A 22,205-nucleotide genomic window follows, 5' to 3' on the forward strand; every position below is an offset into this window, starting at 1 on the left:
TACAAAGTTTAGAACCAGATCCACCTGACAAAAAAAGTTATATTGTGCCAATGCATTTATTTTCACTGACAGCATTGGGTTTATGCCATTTTATACATGAGAACTGTCTGTTAGAGTCCTCTGAGTCTGTATTATCTTTGACAAAAATAGCAATGTTTATGGGGTATTTTGGAGTTGTAAACCACTGTATGAGCTTTATTAGTTTAACCTCCACACAACTGTAAAGTAAACTTGCAAAGTAATGACCTCGTGTCACAGTAGAACATGAGAAGAAATGGGAAAATAAATCTTGAGAATGCTGCTGAGTTTATGTATGTTCTCCCTCTTGTAGTTAAAGGTTTTGAAATGGAGATTACACCTGCTAGCAGAATTGTTGCACAGATTGGAGAAACGCTCATACTTACATGCAATACTACTGGCTGTGCATCACCAAGTTTTTCCTGGAGAACCCAGATGGACAACCCCCTCGGAGGAACAGTGAACAACCATAGGACATACTCTACCTTGACTATGAATCCAGTTAGCATTGTGAATTCTCATGATTATCTGTGTACTGTCTTCTGTGGTGCGAAAGAGAAAAAGGAGAAGAGTATCAAAGTTGAACTTTACTGTAAGTAAAAATGTAAAATTCTCTTTAAGTAGTACATGTTCGTAAAAAATCAATAATTGTTTTTAGATATCGTGGTTGGTAGTCAACTGATAATGCTAGGATAATGAGTCTGCTATAGCTCAACATATATTTCCTTGTAAGATTCCTTTATCTGTCTGTCTGGGGCTCTTTCTCAGCCCCTTTCTGCTTAGCTTTCTGCACTGAAGGTGGTACATGCTGGTCTTATTTATTCTTATTCTTGGTAATACTCGAAAGCCAAAACATAGACTCTCCAAAACATTCGTAGAGCTGGGAAAAAAAAAACCAAACAACCAATATGGTTGAGATGGATGTATTTGGGAAACCTGCAAGTGCAGAGCACCCAATCAAAGCCTTTCCAGTTTGCAGAGGAATGATTCAGATGTCTAAACCTACCAGCACAGAAAACAGGATACCACCAGTGTATGGATTGCTCTGGGTGCCTATATTTAGGTAACTGTATCACTGCCTAGGTGCCTTGCTGGATCTTATTAGATCATTTATGATCATATTTCAGCGATTCAACAATTGTACAAATATAATTCCTGTTAGTGTATGAACTGCTTGTAAAAGACCTGTATGTCTTCATATCAAGATATGTCTTATAATAAAGTTGGTATAACATTATGTTCTGAATGCCTCTAAACTCAAGATGTTTGATGTCTGGATCTTGCTCTTATGTTGACCCTAGAGCTCATCTCTGCTAGACTAAAGAAATGGATTTTATTCTTTTAGCTTTCCCCAGTGATCCTATCATTGAGATCAGCCCATCCTTAGTTGCTGGAGAACGAGTCACTGTCATCTGTAAAATTCCTGATGTGTATCCTTCTGATCACCTGGAAGTACTCCTAAAGAAAGAGGAACATGTTCTTCATATGGAAAATTTTTATGAAGATGACAGCACAAATACAGAGACCAAAACTGTGACATATTCATTTAATCCCACGGCTGAAGATATTGGGAAAGAGATTACCTGTGTGGCCAAGTTACCAATTGCTAATATGGACTTTGAACCCAAAGAAAGAGTAACTTCTCAGAAACTGAATGCAAACTGTAAGTATTTTTATTCTAGGGCTTTCACACCAAGTACTGTTTAATGTTAAGTTTCATGGAATGGGTTTACAAAGTGTGTGCTATAAATCATTTATAATCTGCACTTCTTATCTGTATTATTTTTGTAGGTAATCTATTGTATTCCGTTGAATTCTGTTGTATTCAGTAACAGTCACTGAGTCATTAAATACCCACTGTTGTTCATGACAGAAGTTAAGCAATGCTTTAGTAACTCCTCTCTCACTCTCTTACCTTGGGCATGGGTGCTCAGTCAGAAAGTAAAGCCCAGAAGAAAAATGGCAGCATGCAGATAAACAATTGTTTTTAAAATTGCCCTTGTACACTTAGCAGTTCCAAGTTTGTAGTCCTAAACAATAGGGAGACAAATGTAAGAGGGAAAAAAAAAAAAAAGTTGTACACATTTTGTCTAGCTTAGCTTTCAAAGCTGCAAGCTAAATGTCTTATCAAGTCTGGAAAAATTGTTCCACCGTGTTACTGGAATACACATCATTCATTTTTTCTTGGTATTGTGTGAAATGTACCTCTAGAGAAGCTAGAGTTAAAGATGTGCATGTCATTCTTCATTAGCTTGCTGACCTTATCTCTCTTTTGTTCTCTTCCAGTTGGTCCACAAAATACTATCATTACTGCATCTCCAGGCAACTTGCCAATGGAAGGAGACTCTCTAAAACTCACCTGTGTGACTGAGAGTAATCCACCACCACAAATAGTTTGGAGAAAACATCTGGCTGATGAAAGCATTCAGCATCTGACAGAAAACAATGTCCTTTCTATTCCCCATGCCCGTTTCACTGATTCAGGACAGTACATCTGTGAAGTAATTAATCTGGTAACTAATAAAACAGAGAAAGCAACTGTGGACATTGTTATACAAGGTACAAGTCTGCTTGAATTTAACTTGTATTATCCAGTACCCAATTGGCAGCTGCCTGTTAGGTTGGAGGATTCTGAAACACTGAAAATTAGGAAATTATGTGGCCTTCTTTTTTATGTATTCAGGATTTCGCTTTCAATTTACTACTGCTCTTCATGGGCTGTGCTTTTCATTTCTATGCTTAATTTTCAGCTAATTCTCTCTGTACTGCAGTTGTACAGTCATACCTCTATACATTTCCTGCAATGCAACACTCAAAGTGATAAAAGAATCTGAGAAAATGGTGGTGTGGGGGACACTGTTATTTCCTTGAGATGCTAATGTACATAGCAATTTCACAGGGTCATCACAGTCTCCTTCTTTGAACTAGTAGTTTTAGTCATTAGTAGTATATTTAGTAGTCATTTAATAGTAAAACTATTTTGGGTTATTATTATTAATATTATTATTATTATTACTATTACTACTACTACTACTACTGCTACTGTTTCAATAGAGCCAGAAGTCTCAGATGGAGACTGGGACCAAAACCAAAATGAACAGATCCTTGGGCGAGCAATTTCTGCTTTCTTAAAACCCTCTCCGTCTTTAGTACTTTTGCATTAGTATAACAGCCTTTTTTTTTGTCATGCAGGTGCTCCAAACATTGCAGAACTCTCCATTGAGCCTTCTACAACAGTTCAAGAAGGAGAAAATGTTTCCATACAATGTTCTGCTGAGAGTAACCCTCCTCCCAAGATTATTTTAAGGAGAAAATCTGACAGTGCAGACATGGGGCCTTACAGTGAGGGGAGAATTCTTCTTCCATCTGTGACGTTCCTAAATGGAGGAGACTATGAATGTGTAGCAGAAAATAAGTTTGGGAAAAGTAAAAGTGAAATAACACTTAATGTGGAATGTAAGTATGTGTAATGTTTTCCCAATCATTTAAAAATAATTAGTTAATTCTCCACTTACTTCAGTGATAAATGTAACAATCAAAATAAACAAAACCCTGTGAGTACAAAAAAATCAGCATAGTCCTCTGCTCTTCCCCAAAGAAAGGAGCAGTGCTGATGAGCAAAACAAAGACATGAAATCTTTAATGTAATGACAGTCTTAAGTCAGGATCTGAATGAGCGAGAAACTGATCTACCTTCTTAACATTCTTGGTTAGAGGTACTTGGTTAGTACGTTTAGGCTGTAGAGAGTTTGTATGGAAGCTCTGATACTATGTGCTTTACTTATTCTGAGAATGAAAAATAAATTAACTTTGGGAGGCCGACAACCTGGCATCCAGCAGGACATGTTGGATCCATCTCTAAAAAATCCAGTGATGATTAACTACAGGATTCTGTCTTTCAGATGGACCGAAGAATACAATGATCTCTGTTATCCCTGCTACTGCTGTTAAAGAAGGAGAAACTGTGATGATGAAATGTACTAGTTCTGGTAATCCGGCTCCGGTGATCTCTTGGAAGAAAAAGAATGCCACTGGGCAGTCTGAGAAAATTTTTAAAGATGCAACTTTAACTATACAGAACATACAAAGTCAAGATCTGGGGCTTTATGAATGTGAAGCTTATAACCAATTTGGCAAAGAAGAAAAAGCTGTGAAATTACTTGTTCAAGGTTGGTAGAACAAGACAGAACACAAGTTTTTTGTTTTATGTATTTTACGTCCATTTTATGTCATTCTGTGAAGGGCGGGGGAATTCTGTCTTTGTCAATGGAGTTAAAACGTGGCCCTGATGTCATTAAGTCATTTAGAAAGCTTTAAACAATGAAAGGTGAAATCTGCTTTAGTACAGATAGCTTAGGCAAAGTTCTCATGTCAGTTGAGCTTCCATCACTCCTTCCAATCGGCAAATGTATGCATGAGGCAAAGAAGCTACGCAGTGCCTGTATTTTCTTCCAAATAGGTCTCAGTGGAGGATCCAGATACCAGCATACAAAAGATTCAAAGGGAAAGTACATGCTGAAACTTCTCTGTGTAGGGACTGTATTACAGCCCCTTGGCTCTCCTTTAAGTTACGATTCTGAATCCTGTTCTTGCAAGCTGCATTTAAGCTATACCAAATGCTGATTCCTCAACCTACGTGCAACGATAGCAAAGTTTCATTTTAGGTAGTAAGCGGACTTCTCTGCTTTAGCCCTGCTGCTTCCGTTTATTGCATGGCAACAGTATATTGCTTAGGGATCACTTCTGCCGCTAATCCATCTCTCTTCCTTATTCTTTACTATTTTTGTAGCTGCACCAAAAAATACACTTTCAGTTTTCCCTTCAAGTGCAGTGATACAAGGAGAAAGTGTTACCATCTCTTGCATATCTGCGGATGTTACATCTGTTCAGAGTACCCTGTGAAAGAAAATAGGTGATGGGATCACAACCCTTGAAAGAGTAGATGGCAAATATACCATAGGCAGGGCTCAGCTAAAGGACGCAGGAACATATGAATGCATATCATTAATGAACTGGGAGAGCAGTCTCAGCACATAGTACTTTATGCCAAAGGTTAGTTAAAATAACTACTGTACAGAGTTAATATTAGGAATTGTTTTAGACAGACAGAATGACATCTTCACTTCAATTCCATTCAGAATGAATTGTCTTTAAAAAAACTGAGATGAGTTGCACAGGTTCTTGTCATAAGTGGTAGGATCTTAGTGCTAATGAAAACTTCTGTCCAAAACAGCAGATGCACAAAATAATTGCTGCTTCAGAATTTTTCCTAGTTCCACTTCCACCTTTGAAAACAGGATGTAAAATTGTGGAACCTAGTGAAAAAAATACTATTCTAGGACTCCTTCCTCTGCCTTTTCTATTCCTCTTCTGTTGAAAGAAGACATCAACCTCTGGGTCTGTTGGTCTGTGTCCTTTCATGAACTCAAATGAATAAACAGTGAATTTAAAATAAGAAAAGAAGAAAAGGCTCCATATAATGTAAAAGATATGCAACATACTCCATCAATTGGTAAAATGTTCTTTCTGTCAGCTGCTGTTCACTGCAGTGTGTGAAGGATAGCCCGTGACAGAGTAGTGTCTAAAGCTATGTGCTCAAATATTATAGTGAATCCATTAACTGGATTAGTACTTTGTGTGTACAAACTGCTGATAACTCATGAGTTTTTTGCTTCTGTTTGTTGCTAAATCCTACCTTGCATTTCTTTTCTTTTCAGTTCCTCCCCAAAATATTACTGTGTTAGTATATCCATCAGAAAATGTTAAAGAAGGAGAAAATGTCACTATTATATGTAGCACATACAGTAACCCACCATCACAGATGGTCCTGAAAAAACTCCATCAGGAGAAAGAAATTATTCTGCCATCAGTGAATGGAACCTTTATACTCTACAATGTCACCAAAAATGACACAGGCAGATATTTGCTTGATGTTTTCAATGAGGTTGGAAACAACATCAAAGTGATTGAGATAGCTGTTGTAGGTAGGTTGCCTTAAACTTATTTTGTTTGTACTTTCTAATGAATTTTGTGTCTAGGTGAGCACAAATAGTTCATGGCTGATCCTTGTGCAACAATACTGCAGTTAACCTAAAAAAAAACCCCAAATCAAACCAAATAATAGAACAGCTGGTGAGAATAAGCTGTATTGAACCTCCTTTCAGTGTGGATGTTATTGTCTCTCTTACCTGAGTTGGTGCAGTAGCTTTAAGGATAGGGCCAGAAAAAGGTGGATCGTGGCCGCATTTCTGTCCACATGCATGAACAGTGGGACTAATCCAGAGAAAGTTCTGCTTCACAAAAAGATCTAAAGATTGGGCTTTTTAAACATGGTCTTCTCCTGAAGTGTTGTTCCCAGGAGGTAGAAATGTCCCCAGATGTTTCCTGGGTAAAATATGTGATATATTTCTTGTATTCTTCATGAACTCCATGGTATTCTTCATTGCAGATGATATCAGATGGGTTTGAACTCGCATAGCAAATTCAAGACCAAGATAGTGGCTAGGAATTAAAGTGTGTAATATGGAGTTACTAAAGAAAAAAGCATAAGGAAAACGTTTTGAGATGTGCTTTGTGCATGAAAACAGAAAGTGTTCCAAATGAAAGTCATTAATAACACTGCTTTTACAGTAATATGCATGTATCTGTTTCAATCGGTTTTTGCACAACTTTTTTCTCCTTTTGTCTCCATTTTCAGGAAGATTGGAAAAACCAGATCAAATGATACCACTGATTATTGCATTCTCCTGTGTAACAGCAGTAGCAGTACCTGTAGTTGCAATTTTGATCTACGTGTCAAGAAAAGCAAAGATAAATGGATCCTACAGTCTTGTAAAAGCACTCAGGCTGAAAGTGTGATCGCATGGATATAAGTCTAAGTTCATAATAAGCAATGTTATTTATTGTTGTGACTGGGTCTACTCTTCTATAACATATGGTAACAAACAAGTGACTTAAGAACACCGCCATGTAATAGCAAATGGAATTTTTTTTTTCATGTTTTGATAAGTGTTTCAGTATTTAAATTAAAGGGAAAGCTAGCATCCTGTCCTAGAAATTGATAAATCACTTCTGTGTTGAAGCATGCTGAACAAAGAGTTCCTTGGAGAACTAGGTTTGTACATAGTGTATAATTTGTGTTATAAATATGTTCAACTGAATATCAGTTTGTAAAATTGCAGTCTTACTGCAACTGTACAGAGAAATGTTGTTCATTCAAAGATATAAATCAGCATTACTTGAGCTGATCAGATGATAACATTTTTTTTTGTATTACTCTACAGAGTGAATGTTTTTAATATAATTTGTCTGCTTGTGGTAATGTTTGGAAAATGTTCTCTTTTCACTCATATTGCCATAAACTCTGTACCTTCAATGAAGTTACACAATCACTGGGCTATGCATTTCTAATTATTTTAAATTAATTGTAAGATCTCAAGGCTCATTTGTGAAACATTTTATTTTAAATATTATTCAGAAAGTGTCTGGGATTATAGTCTAGTCAGTTTTAGGACAGCTGAGGTATTTTTGTAGGGTTTAATCATTCTCAGATCAATGTCAGAATTCTGTTAGTTCGTGATCAAGCCAAATCAGAGCCTTCATGTAGAATATAAGCTGCTGATAAATACGTTTTACAGATTTCCACTGCAAAATAAAACTACCAGTAGGTTTATTTGACTAGATCCCCCTAGTGATTCTTGCTTAAGATTATGTCAGAATACACGTTCCTATGGAAGGAACCAGTGAAAACTATTATCCTTAGCAACAGCAGATTCGAGTGTCATGGGAAGCCCTAGCTGTAAAGGCACAAGCAAGGCAGGCAGCAACCTAAAGGCTTAGGCAAGGGGGAGAGGCAACGTCTATGCAGCCTCAGCAATGGTGGTTGAGTTGTTTCCTGAAGAAATGCCCTGCCCAAGCTGCTTACTGTGGAAAACTAAACCACTTGCCTGACAACTTTCCTTTTAACAGACAACCAGTGCCTGCATGGTGCACCCTGGTTGGCGCCTTTTTTCACCGCACACTCTCTCCAGTGTTGGCAGAATGGCTGTGAAAATAGTGGGCTTTCTGTGCAGAGGCAAAGATGAGGGGGAAGGAGAGGTGGAGTTTGATGGTATTCTCCCTTACATCCCTTCTCCTGGCTACCAGTGCTGCTTTGACTCATCTGGTTGGTGATGTTCAGCACTGAAGGCAAGGTTGTGGGAGGTGCAGGCACTGTGGCTGAGATGTTGAAGTGCATCTAGTCTCAGCAGCCCTGAGCCGCTGTGTTAGGCACAGGAAGGTGGGCTGGGCTCCCCCAAACTTGCACACACAAGGTCAAGCAGAGATATGTCAAAAGAGTTTCTTTATGTTATACAAATGGTAACAACTGCTCCCAACAGTGATACAAACACAGATGTCTCTTGGTAGCTAGCTGCAGAATGAGGCAGTGGTGCAGATCTCCCATATCTTTTTCATAGCATGTTCAGCTGTGTTTTGTGCACAGTAAATCCATGCATGCGGGGTCCTGCGCTTATCTACAGTTGGAAAGGGAGGCTTGGAAAGTGGGGGTGTAGCAGAAAAATGGGAGAGCAGTGTGGACTTGGCTTGGAGGAATATGAGCATGCAGTAGGAGGGTGAAGAAAAGATTGAAGACAGAGGAGGAGGAGAGCTTTGACAGGCCCATGACATAAATTTCTTGGAGGTGGTGCCAGGCAGATTTATTCAGAATAATGTCAGGCCTGTCTCGGTGCTGTCTTGTGAACAAACCAGAAAGCATGATTTTTCCACTGTGCAAAACTTTGGTGCACACACCTTTTGCCTACTGGGTATAGTTCTGGTATCTGTGTTGCATGAAGGATAGTTAGAAAAGATATAGAGGGGGAGGACTGGAAAACAGGAAAAATGAAAAATGCCTGGGACTTTCCAGTTTGGAGAGAGAATTCTGAAGGAGGAGGGGATGTGACTGACGTTTTCCAAATTGCGAAGGCAGTTCTGCAATGCCAGAACTGCAGGGCACGCAAACTAAGGAGAGAGCGGTTTAATGAAAATAATAGAAAGTACTTTACACAGTGAATGGTGAACTGCTGGAAGCTGCTGCAGAAGGTTGTGGAGGATAACAGTATCAATTGGCTCAAAAGGGGAATGGAAAAAATAATGGACTAAAGGTCCATAAACAAATACTAAAGGGAATAGACAGAAATGTACTATATAACATCCCTAATCCAATGGCCATTGATGCTGAGCAGTCCTCAGGGAATATACTGCAGAAAGTGGCCAGGTTTGCATGGTGTCCTGAAGTAGTGCCTCCCACTGCTGGAGACATACTGGGGTAGCTGGATCACTGGTGGGACCTGGTAAGGTATGTCTTGCCTTCTTGTGCCTTCTCCTGCCTTCTCTGAGCGGTCTTGGGCCAAGCCTACTTGGAGAAGGGGCTTAGCAGTTCCTGTGCTGTTTTTCCCTCTCCCGTAGTCCCTTAGAAGGAATAAAAAGAGGAAAGATGAGTGGGAGAGAAATAGGAGTCATCTTGCAACAGCGCTTTGGTGCTTGTGTAGTCTTTCCTGGAAATCCCTCCACGGGTTCTCAGTATCCTGTCCACTGTTGGTTTCACCAGTACTTGTGGTACAGATACAGACCTTAATGTCTACGTGGCTTGTCTGCCCTCTCAGGGTCTCCATTAGGTCATTTAAGTCAATAGGAGTTGGCCTGTGATTTCAACAGGGCCAGTTTTTCACCCAGAAACACTAAGTGAATAGATAGAGCTTGTAGTGCTCATTTTAGGAGAGGCTGCTCTTGTGCGGGCAGCAAGCTTCCTCTCAGTGAAATCACAAAGAAGGACCTTGCCAGGGGATCTCCTCCCCTACTGCCTGATTCTCAGTATTTTCCAGGACACTTAATGATTTGGGCAGAAGCTTGTCCTATGGAGGTTAAAAGTTCACAGTCAAATAACTTACCTTTTTATTGCAAATTGCAGAAGGAATATTGTTTCTCCTTGCACTAGTGAATAGATAGCTTGTAGTGCTCATTTTAGGAGAGGCTGCTCTTGTGCGGGCAGCAAGCTTCCTCTCAGTGAAATCACAAAGAAGGACCTTGCCAGGGGATCTCCTCCCCTACTGCCTGATTCTCAGTATTTTCCAGGACACTTAATGATTTGGGCAGAAGCTTGTCCTATGGAGGTTAAAAGTTCACAGTCAAATAACTTACCTTTTTATTGCAAATTGCAGAAGGAATATTGTTTCTCCTTGCACTATTTCTCATCAAGCAAAATGCAGAGCCTCTGCCCTGGCAAAAAGGCATGAACAGCAGCTCCAGCCCAGCAAGCGCTTTCAGAAGCGGTCAGAGCCGCCTGAAGATCTAGGTAAGAGTCCGTGCCATGGGGCCTGTCTTTATGACCAAGGAAGTGGTCTGTAGAGCAAGGGGCGGTGACAGGTCTGCTCAGGCTTTCTCTACAAAGTCACCTCACAGGTTTTAGAGCTGTATTTTCCCCTGCCTGGGCCTGTGCTCGAGCGCACCAGTTGCCCTTGTGTCCTCAGAGCAGGGGTTTATCCCAGTAACACCATGGGGCAGTGCTAAATGTTAATGCTAAAATAATGGATTTTAAAAGGTGATTGCAAAACCTCACTCCCCGCAGCTAGTTCAGGATGTGCTCTTCCTTAAAATGTAGAGCTCAAACAGAAGAAGATACATTTTTTAAACTTCTCCAAGAATGCTTTCAAATTATTTTGTAGGTATACTGAAGGGAACAGTTAATATATCCTGTGACAGAGGTGCTGTTATCTGCTGGAGATAACACTGGAGGCCCTGTGTTTGCAGGGACAGGCTCCCTGCGGTTTCAGGGACTAGCAGGGCCCGATCATGATGTTTAAGGCCAAATGATGATCTGCTGTCTCTGGCTGCGGCAGGCCATTCAGCTTCACCGACTTGCTGCTGTGCTGGACCAGGAAACTTCTCTGAGCAGAGTGTGTCCCCCAGTAAGGAATCTGATTTTGACTGGAAATTCCTCACAAATGGAGAATATACCACTGTCCTTGATAATTAGCTGTGCCCTTTCTGTTGTATATACATGGCCTACTTCCTAGCCCAATTTGTCTGACATTTTACGCCTTTCTCCCCACAAGATAATTGCATGCTGTAATCAAGCCGTCTCTTATTTCTTTGATAAACTAAACAGATTGAGCTGTTGCAAGCCTACCTTTCTCTATAAGGCATTTTCTACAGCGGTAAATAATCCTTGTGGTCTTTTCTAAATCCCCTCCAGCACTTCAACATACCCTTTAACATGTGGCAAAAGATCTGTATATGATCCTCCAGTGCTGTTTCTGCCAGTGCCAGAGGTGATTTTGCTTCTTTACTCCTCCTCTGTGCAGCTCTGCTTCCATAAACAGCCTTTTTTACATCTGCCATATTTTTGTCAGAGAATCACTGCAGGGAATAAAGAATAAGTCAATTCCTTATGCTCATTACGGTTTCTCAGTCCTTTGTAAGATGCAGTCCCTCAGAGCTGTTCTTAGTATGTTTTTTTGAAACAGAAAGCTATGTGGTACAAAGTCAAATGCCTTATTAGTCCAAATACCTTAAATCTAATTTGTCTGATAATGCCTACGTTCCATAAAACCATGCTGACTGGCACTAATTATGTTTTCTATCTTTTCATTCCTGTATCAGCTTTTCCCATTATTTAAAACTTCGTCATACCAACCAGGTGGTTGAAGGCTACTTCACATTTAAAAAAGAAGTGAGAGAAGCGGTTATATCAGGGAAACTACCTCTCTTGTTCTGTTGTCTGTTGTGTGACTCAACAGCCTTTAAGCCTCACAATCTTTCGGGGTCTGCATGCTATATATCCTGCCACCAAAGTGATGCAAGTTATGCTAACAGAAATATGGAAATGCTTGTAAAAAGAGTGATGTGCTTTGCTGTTAGCTACCAGGCATCTTAGTAGTTAAAATGTATTGTTCCGAGCACCTGGGTAGCCACCAGGTACTAAAGCAGGGAATCTTCTGTCTGTCCTTCTGCCTTTCCCACCTGAGGAGTCCTTCTGATGCTGTTGAAGTACACAGAATGGCCAGACGTGTGTCTATGAGATACAGGGGCGTGAAGTTCCCCTTGCTTACTGTGTTCTTGGTTCCTCTCGGTGATTCTGCTGTGTTTAAGTTTTGTTGAAAATTTACCTTTACAAAGTAAAGGTGCCTTACAAGGGCACCTTTTGACTTTTGCAATGCAAAGAAATTTAGACATTTAAATCCTAAGATTTGTGCCAGGGCTAACTGAAGATTTATTTTTAAAAAAGGCAAATAGGTGTTTTATAAACAGATGTGACAGAGGGTCTGGGGCTCTGTGCTTATGTGACTTGAAGTAGGACAACAATGACTTTTTTTTCTTTTTTTTTCATTGCAAAAATGAAAACTATGCCAGTATGTGTTAACTGAACCAGAAAGGAGCACAGGAGGAAACTAGAATGACTTTACTGCTCTTTGCTGTGCCTAACTGTAAAAAACAGAATGTTGTGACCTAATGCTGTTGATTTTTTTCTCTTAAATATTTTACCTTTCCTTTGAATGAGAGGCAGATATGGGACATCTGCTCTCAGCAGTTCAAAGAGATAGTGCCATAGATGTTGAATGAATTCATGTTCCCAACACAGATGTCATGTCTTGAATGCTCCCACCTATTTCAGACTGTTATATTTTATGCTGTTCTTTCATATTTATTAAGGGCTCAGAGACTTACAGTGATGGAGACTATCAGTTCTAACAGTGATGTAACTTTGAGACACTGCTACCAGTCGAGTCACAGAGCCTCTTTGCTTTGGCTAGTCAAACCTAGTAGATTAAACCAGCTTTTTACATTCCCATGCACTTGGTGTGCATGGAAAAAAGCAGCACTAGATCCTTTAGCACTACTTCTAACATGCAGCTGAAGAGCGAACTTCAGAAAATGGGGTTGGGGTATTTACTGGCATTGTATCTTGACCTCCAGCTAATGGGCTTAAGCAACAAAATCTTACCCCAAATGGTGCATTCATTTGCTTGTCTCAATATGAGAAATACGTATAAAATAGAGTTAAAACACGACTGCCTGCAGTTTTTAAAATTACACTGAAAATGTATCTGCTATTGTTTCTATTGATTCCCTGTTCAACTAAAACTCAGGAACATTTTGTCCCTCCACATATATCCAAGCATCGTAACAGTAGAGTGAGGCAAGACAGCATGATTCTTCACTGTTGGATAATTCATTCAGGCACTCTTATCTGAAAAGAATTCAAAAATAAACATTTTAGGGAGATAATTTAGTTTTTGTAGATAAGCTCTGGGAAAAAGGAAAGAAAAATTCCTTCTCACAAACAAAATGCAATTCCAGCACCACATTGTCGTTGAGTCTTTTGTTCTAGTTCATAGTCACAATGGCCTTGGTGCCGATAATGGAGCAGGGACGGAGCAGATAGCAAGATTTTGTTTGTGTTGATTAAAGAACATCACTTCTTTTGAGAAATTGTGACAATGTTGGCATAAACCACTCTTCCCAAGTTGTCTGAGTTGAAGTAAAAAGCAAGAACATGGCAGAATAGTGCTCCACTTGCTTTGTCTGCCAGCCAAAAAAGCGGTATATCTGTAGAAGCAGCTCAAGAAATGTATAGGATGCAGGAGAATTTATTTCTACATCTAAAGGTAAATTCATAGGCTGAAAATTCTGTGTTCAAAATATAAATGTACTGAAATAGCCTGTTTATTATATCTGTAAACTTATTGACAGAACTTAGTTCTTCTTTGTCTTGTTCCCTGTTTCGTAGCAGGTATCTAGTAGCAAGCAGTTGTAGAGCACATTTTACCAGTAGCCTGCATGTATCATTATTCCTTTTTCTTTCCTGTGTCTAGCTCACTGTTAATTAATAGATTGGGGCTGTGTAAACCTCCAAGATCTGCACTTCTTTGGACATGAAAATCCACCTCCTAAAAGCTGTTGTGGTTTTTGTTAGCAAAGCCCTCTTGTTGCAGAGGGAGTCAGGTGAGTAGATACGAGTTATGATCGAGGCACCGGTTTAGCCTTGGGCTTGATTGAATAGGGAAGTGAAGGTAAATAGTGGGTGAGATTAATGCTGACTCACCCCCAAGGTTTCTGCAGTCTTTTGTGAGTGCACACAAATTTTGGAACCAGACCCAGGTAAGGAGGTAACAAGGTAATTGTAGAAAGACCCAGTGAAAGGGAAATGAGGTTCACTACGATGTCGAGCATAAGAATGATGACACTAGGTCAGACCAAGTTTTTTAAGCAGCGGTAGGTAAAAGTTAATGCCTAAAAAATGCTGTAAAAACAACAAGTATTGTAATATATTCTCCAAATGCACTCCCAGCCTCCAACAGTTTTGAAGCTCAGGAGTTTCCCGAGTCAGAGTTTGCTTCACTGTATTTAGTAACTTGTAATGGATTTGTTTTCTGTTTGTCTTGTCACTTGAAATTATGTAAATTCATAGCATGCACAACATCCTTGTTTGCAGGGAATGAAGTACAGCTTTGCTGAGTTCGATATCTTGCGGTGGTATGTCTGGGAGCTTGCGAAGTTGGTGTTTTATACTCTTTTGGTTTGTGTTTTCAAAATGGAAGAAAGCAGGAGAAAGTTTGAGCAATCTTTCAACACTGAGCTATCTAGATTTCTAGATAATGTTTGGGACACAGGAGAATGTAGTGTGAAGAACTCTGCGCAGCATTGCCACAAGCTGTCAGCAGCAGGAGGGAGGGATCTGGCAGTGATCCCACAAATTATAGCTGGAGGGCTGAATGTGCAAAATCTATTGAGGAGTAATTCTGCATACAATCTGTATTGCCAATTACTGTATTTAACACAGTACAAGTGAGTAATCAATTACATTCACATTTGAAGAACTCTCACTTAGATATTTAACATTCAAATTATTATTTTTTAAAACAAATGTAAGCAGATTGGATAATTACTTTAAAAATTAGGTCAAGTGTTTTCTACAGAATTAGAATTGGAAGAAAACCTGATACTTTTTATTTTTGAGGAGGGTAGTCATACTACTGATGTAATAGTATTTTTGTTTAGAATTTCTATTTGAAATAGAGTAGAATGTTAAAAATTTTCAAAAAAATCAGTATTTCTGTGCTGTATCTCTTCGAAATAAAAACTGAGGTTATTCATTGGAGGAGTGTTGCAATCACGTTAAATGAATGCTTATCTTTAAAACCCTAGCTTGGTCACTTTTTGGATGGCTTAGAATGTTATGTCAGTTCACAAAATTGCTTTTCACCTAGCAAAGTTAAAAAGACTTCTTGTCCAGAAGGTGTATAGTAATTTAGAATATCGCTGCTTTGTGAGACCTGGGCCCTTCTGAGGAACCGAAATCAGGGTAAAGGAGGACAGTTTTGAGGTGGGGGAAGGTTTTTCTTTGGCTCATTGAAGGGCTGAAGAAGAATCCCCTTGGGTTTGTTGCAGAGGGATTGTTTGACTTCTTTTTTTTCTGTTACGCTGTGCTACGCTGTTCCTTTCGTGGAGCATACAATGAAGCAGGGGATGGCTGTGACAGTCAGGTCCAGGGCTGGCAGGAGCAAAACTAGCCACCGCATCTTCTCTTGTTCATTGCGAACAAAATGAAAGCCTTCACTATGCTTTTCACAACAACCCTGGGAAAATTTTTGATGTAGGTTATTCGGATTCTAAGAGAGTCTAATGTTTTTGGTATGTAGAAATCTTGACCAGAGAGTGTTAAAGAAGAATGGCTGTTACATTGTTGAATGTCCTAAACTGTAAAATAAGAGTAATAATAAAACAGGGTAGAGAGTAGTAATAAAACGGATGAGAGAGAAATATTGGGAACCTTACTGAATTGGTAGAACATTTTTAAAATTTCATAGAATTTTATAAAAGATTGTTTACATAGGTATTGTTTCCACTGTTAATGACAAAAACTTAATTTCAAGGTAGCATTTTGTATGATTTATCAAAATGAATATGTGAAACAATAGACCAACAGCATGAAGCACAGATGAAACAAGAGCTTCTTTTGTTGGAGCCTGTGAAGAGTGTGTAATCAGAGCTCAAGTCTATGACACTTGAAAAGAAAAACTGTCAGTTCTGAACCACAAGATTAACATCCCTGCCTGTACTTAAAAGATGAATACCTCTTTTTAGTTGTATCTTTCCTGCAGTTGAACTGTCAAGCACAGACATCTTGAAAGCATGTTTTTTGAGTGTCTTAAAAGAGCCATCCTCAGGCTCCTGTTTTTTTTATGGAAAGAGACAGAAGTCTGCAGTCTAGATAAAGGAATGTAGTACAGTGCATCTCCTAGGTCACCCTGAGATTATGGCCCATACACAAGTTGTACAAAGAAGCACCTTAAATTTCATATAATATGCTTGTTCAATTTAATTCTTAATAATTTGATTTCCTAACTTTAAAGAGGTCACACTTAGATTGAATTAAAAGCATAGGCTTTTTGGAAAATATACTGGTAGCAGGTTTAAAAGCCAAAGTATGAGAAATTCTGTGGCTAACGTAGGCCTACTTTTCCGTCCCATTTACTCTGTTTTGTGATTTTAAGTTTGTAATCTGCAGATATGTCTAAATACTGTTGCCATATAAAAAACGCATCTTAGAAGGGCAAAGTGTATTTCTGGACTGATTGTAGTCTTTCAATATCCGTCCACTTAGCAGGGGTTAGAGAGAACACAGAGCCAGTCTCTTCTCAGAGGTGTACAATAAAAAGACAAGGGGATACGGTCAAAAGATGTGACAAGGGAAGTTCCAATTGTATGTGAGCAACAAATTCATGGTGGGGGTGGTTCAGCACTCAAAACAGGTTGCTCAGCAGCTGTAGAACCTCTGTCCTTGAGGATTTTTGCAATTCAGCTGGAAAAGTCCCCGATCAACCTAATCTTAACTGTAAAGTTAGCCTTGCTTTTAGTGGGATGTTGGACTTCATGACCTCTTCTGGTCATCCCCGCCTAAATTTTTCTGTAACTATGCATGACAGAGGCTTCCATGAGATACCGTTGCTTGTTTTGTAAGGAGCAATGTAATTCCCATACAAGATCAAATGAAAGATATTCAGTACACTGGTCTTGGGCAATAAGCAGCAACCAAAGTTTCGCAGAGGGATGTAAGAAATACCCCTGAAGACAGATTTAGGAACAGCTGCTTCTACAGTATTGAGCTTTTTTTGATGTTTTTTTGCTTAAATGTAAGTCTGCAGGCATGAGACTTAGTCTTTCTTCCAAATCAGTGGCATTAGTCGTTAAGTCTAAATGTCCAGTCATTTCATTACTCTTTTTAAAGTGCTATCCCAAATTACTTCCTGTGGAAAAGAGTTGCATAGTTTAATTGGACACTTTGTAAAAAGTATTTCCTTTGATTGGTTTAAAATACTTCTCCTTTTTGTCCCTGGTTTTGAATTATGATGCAGGAAAACTAAATTTGTCATCTACCATTTTTCTACTAATCATTAATGTGTGCAATTCTGTCTTACTCATATCTTGTCTAAATGAAAAAAAAAAAAAAAATCACCAAAATATCATTCTTTTAAGTCTTTATATTTAGAAATGCTTTTCACTTGCCAATAATCTCTGTCACCCTCTCCAAAACTTCCATTGCAGCATCACCTTTCATAGGCAGTGATCAGTCTGGTAGTTTCTATTCCAAATGAACCTCCATCATTCAGTTACCTTAAAGGAGTTATAATGTTTCTTGTATTATTCTGCATCTCATTCCTTGCAGATCCTAATATTCTGGGATATTGCTGTCCTAAGCCGACAAAGTCCAGCTGATACCAAAAGAAGATATTTCATAATTTCCAATCCCAGTCGCCCATAGTAGGCCAAAAGGAGACCCTGCTCCTTACTGAAAACTAATTTCCCCCCCCCCCTCCTTTTTTTCTCCTGCTGGGTTAATTTTTGACTGGATCAGGTCCTGAATCCAAATTGCTGTAGGGTCTTACTCATATTTAGGCTAGTGCAACCAAGCTAGTGGTGGTGATCATCAGCACGATGACAGAGCCATCTCTCCCACACTTGCCTCAATTGAAAGTGTCTGTGAAACCAGTTACTCCTGATAGCTGACCTTTTTTTAACCGTAGATGCACACTCAGCAGAGACCTTTACTGAGCTTAGAACAGTATTTGTTAATTGCCTACTTAGTAACATGCACACTACTTACAGTGAATTTAATGACTTCATCTAAATGGTCATTGTTCAGCATGTCACACAGCAAAAATTTCCTGTAGGAAGTCGAAAGCTGTTAGCTTCTCTCTGGAAGTCTCTGATATTTATAAAGCCTGACCTGGATTTTCCAAGTAAGTTGACTGAAAAATATTTTCCCTTTCCCTGAAATTTGAAGTGTATTTGATAATCACATTTAGGACTTCCTTTAGAGTATCCTTGATTGAAAAGTGTATTCAAGTAAATCTTTCTTCGCAGAGAGAGTTTGAGGTTGTCTTAACATTCTTTTAAATGCAAAGAACTGTACTGTAGAAATAAATGAGACTTGTCAGAGATTACACAGGATACGGGATTCAGCCCTTACAAAGGAGGATGTGATGATGGGCTGTTTCTCTCCTACCGTGGCCCTGCAGTGCTTTGCAGCCGTATCCCTTTCCTTTTCAGATTATTGCAAAGGGCATTTAGGATCAGCCATCTATAAATCACCAATATCGTCAGGAGCCAATTAAAATATAGATTTGCTCACTATGGAAAGTTATGAGAACTTCTGATATGGGGGAAGGCCAGCATGTTCTGTTTTTAATGAATAAGCATTGAGTAAAAGAGAGAAGTATTCACTTCTCGTTAGTATTAGTTATAGAAAACACCTCTTCTGCTCCTCTCCTATTTGAAAGTTCTCATTCATACATCTGTTCTGGATTACCTGTCTTATGACCACACCAGCCACATCCCAGGTGCAGCCGTGAACTCCAGTATGTGCTTCCCGACGTTGCTGAGATAACACCTCTTCAGTGTCTTCCACCTCAGCAATGGCATTAACCGAGAGTCACGCTGGGTGGAACGGCGGGACACCTGGTCCACAGGACAAACCCAGGGCTGTGAGCTGCATCAGGATGGTTCAGTGTTCACCGTCCCTGGAGAAAGCCTGCAGTCTGGAGCCAGGCACTTTCCCTAAGGGACCTGGTGAGCAAATCTAAAGCTGTAGATGAATGTTCGCTCTGAGTTACTCTCAGCAGTTTTGCCGTACCAGTGATACGTATTGGTATGTCAGCAGCTTTCCAGCATTATTTTGAAACAGCAAGTTGGTTAAGAATACATGCTGTTCCTGTCATCTTGTATTATCACCCACTTGCTCAACAACAAACCCCCCCCCCAAAAAAAAACCCCAAACTTTGTGTCAAAATCCATGAGTCAAGAACATAAATCTACAAATTGCTGCTTTGTCTTCCTACTGTCTTCTCGTAAAGAAATTGCTTAGGAAATAATTTTTCCATGATAATCCAGAGTCAGCTGGTTTAGACACATATCTGTGTAACATCAAAATTCATCTCAACCAACAGCTGTGCCTTTTTAGAGAAGCATAACTATAGTGTGAACTGACAGCCGTCCTTGCAGCTATTTAATACCCTGACCTAAATTTGGGTGTTTGTCACCATCGCCGACACTACTACTATTTGTTTCTAAGATTAAAGGGGGAAATACTGTCTCTGTCTGCGTGCAGTTGTAAAGCTGTGCCAAAGTAGGTTTTACTCTGTTAATTACTAAAATCTGTAAACTGTTTAAGTAAAAGCTGGTGCTGTTTATGATGGCTTTTTTGGATAGTAGAAGACATTTTTAATATTAGTAATAGCTACAATTTAATTTGATGGACCTTTAATTTAACTTTGTTAACAAATTTGTCTCCTTTCTGAATGGTTGAGTTGCAATGGTATTGACAAGGAAAGTAGTAACTAAGTTGATCCCTCATCACTTTGCACTAGACATAAGTCATCCCAAAGGCTAAGATCCATTTTGTTAGTCTTTAAAAATTACCATGATGCTCACGTGAAGTAACAATCTGAGCCAGAAAATCATGTATTAACAAAACACAATGCTTTTTAAATGTGTAAGTAAATTCAGTGCACTTCATTGAGGCTTCAGTAAGTCTTTTCAGGACTTACGACCCAACCCTATGCCACATGCACGATGCGTGACCGTAGAGCTGTGGGGTTGTAATTGCAGAAATGTTGTGGAGAGGAGACAGGGTAGCAGCTTGTGAGACACTGGAAGGATGGCCATGAAAGTGCCAGGAGTCATGAAGCACAGTGACCTAGGTTCTCAAAAAGCCTTCCAGACGCAGCAGTTTCCCTGCAAAGGTTTTCCTCTCGATTTTGTGTATAAAATCCTAAAAATTGCCACAAAATTGCACTTGATCCTAAGCTGAGACCCCCCCAGGCTCCTAAAAGAAAGTTGTTTCTGAATTACTCTCGTCCTGTTTTCATGCTGCATTCTTATTTGCAAAGAGGCATTAAATATGTTCTGTGTGCTTGGGAGTGTTAATGCTCTACTGGAACAGCTGTGGTACAGCACACAAGCTGGGTGTTAGATTTTGTTCCAGAGAAGAAAATTGTGCTAAATTTGAACAGTAAATGAGGCACTTCTGGACTTTGGAGAGATCTGTTAGCATGAAAATAAAAAGATAGGTTTTTTAGCCCTATACTAGAGAGATTTAAAATATCATTACCATCAGTGATGCGCGGAAATCTTCAAAATAGTTATAAATTTCACAGTCATTATGAAATAGTACAAGCAGTCAGGCAGTGGAAATAGGAACTGAGAACCAGGGATCCTGAAACCTGCTTTTTGACTCAGTCTTTTCTAATATGCCTTTTAGCAATTGATTTCACTTGTCCGTCTGTCCTGTATCTTGCCTTGTTACACTGTTTTATCTTACAGGCATATAGGGAAGCTTAATTCATGTAAATCACCTTGTAACTACTAGGAGAAAGACGCTGGGGCAGAAGAGTGCTCTTCCTCATATGGTGGTAGTTTGAGTGCGGGGCAGATAAAGCATATGTAGGAGTAAAATGCTGGGAAAGAGGCTTTTCTAAAATTTGATCAAGTTTTTTTTTAGTATCTGTTTTGTTTCTGGGCTTTTTGTGGACTTTGCATATCTTGGTTTAATTGAAGGTCAGTCTTACATTTATGTGAGAAAAGCCAGTCTTGTTCTTTTCCTGGATGAAGTTGGGAAACCTCAGGAATCCCATGCAAGTCATTTTGTGAAATTCCCATCACAGCTTCCCAGCAGTTTGGATGCAGTCTTAGGCAAACTCTGAACGATACTCTGTCACGTAAACAAGGAGAACTAAAAGAAAAACAGCCTTCTTTCAAAGATGTCTGTTGTCTGTGGGCCAATAACTGTTATTTTGCTAAGGACTGGGAGGTAGTCACAAGCCTTCACAAATCTCCACGTATACAATGGGGATCCATTTTTGCTAGAATGGTATTTGACTGCATGTTCGTCTAGACTATTTTTTAGCTTGCTTGAGCTGGAACTCCCAGGTAATCCATGTCGCCTACACATTAAATCTCACTTTGTCTAAGCTGGTTGAGCCAAGGGCTCTCCAGGAGGAGTGACTCAGGCATGGGCATAGCCAGGCTCACATGAAAGTCCTACGCCTCTAGGCTCTGTGGGTGCAGCTGGCTCCAGGAACTTGAGCATAAACTCAAGCGCAGCTACAGCATTATATATGTGAGCTTAATTTGCTTCAGTTTCATGTGGCTTAAAGAACAAATTGTTTGATGCAAAAAACCCCGACCAAACTCTGTAGGAGGATGTGTCTCTCCTCTATTCATGCAGAAATAAGGTGAATCCCATATTCCAGTATTCCTTCTATTTCACGAGATATCCTGAACCACCATTTACTGTAGCTGTCTCTGCAGGCAGAGGCTAGTGCTGCATTCATGGGAACTGAGCCTCTGTCCAGTTAAACCATAGGAGGGGCATGCAGAGATGTCCTTGAACGCTCTCTGCATCTCCAATTGTTGTAGTTTGCAGGAAGTAAAACGGTTTCACAAGGACCAAGGTTAGCTGGAGCCAGACTGTGCTTCTAATTCTGTAATTTAACAATACTGTGATATTGTAATGCTTCTGTAAGTAGATGTGAATGTGAGAGGAGGGAGGAGACGGGAAATAAATGTGAATTTGGAGGGAAGGTGAGGAAACGCACACAAAGCAGGAAAGAAATGAACTGGAAAGCAGAGCATAGAAAATAAAAATA

General features: G+C 39.5%; 1 protein-coding gene across 1 annotated transcript in view; it reads left to right on the forward strand.

The window, feature by feature from the left end:
* VCAM1 (vascular cell adhesion molecule 1) overlaps positions 1–7,302 on the forward strand; it is a 38,473-nt gene extending 31,171 nt beyond the window's left edge. The window contains exons 2-8 of the mRNA XM_019473100.1: positions 332–610; positions 1,364–1,681; positions 2,305–2,577; positions 3,211–3,474; positions 3,921–4,187; positions 5,736–6,002; positions 6,716–7,302. Coding sequence (XP_019328645.1) covers positions 332–610; positions 1,364–1,681; positions 2,305–2,577; positions 3,211–3,474; positions 3,921–4,187; positions 5,736–6,002; positions 6,716–6,876 — 1,829 coding nt within the window. The 3' untranslated portion in view covers positions 6,877–7,302. The remainder of the gene's footprint in view (positions 1–331; positions 611–1,363; positions 1,682–2,304; positions 2,578–3,210; positions 3,475–3,920; positions 4,188–5,735; positions 6,003–6,715) is intronic.
* The last annotated feature ends 14,903 nt before the right edge of the window (positions 7,303–22,205 follow it).

Source organism: Aptenodytes forsteri, unplaced genomic scaffold (genome assembly GCF_000699145.1).
Source record: "Aptenodytes forsteri isolate BGI_AS27 unplaced genomic scaffold, ASM69914v1 Scaffold181, whole genome shotgun sequence".
Classification (NCBI taxonomy): domain Eukaryota; kingdom Metazoa; phylum Chordata; class Aves; order Sphenisciformes; family Spheniscidae; genus Aptenodytes; species Aptenodytes forsteri.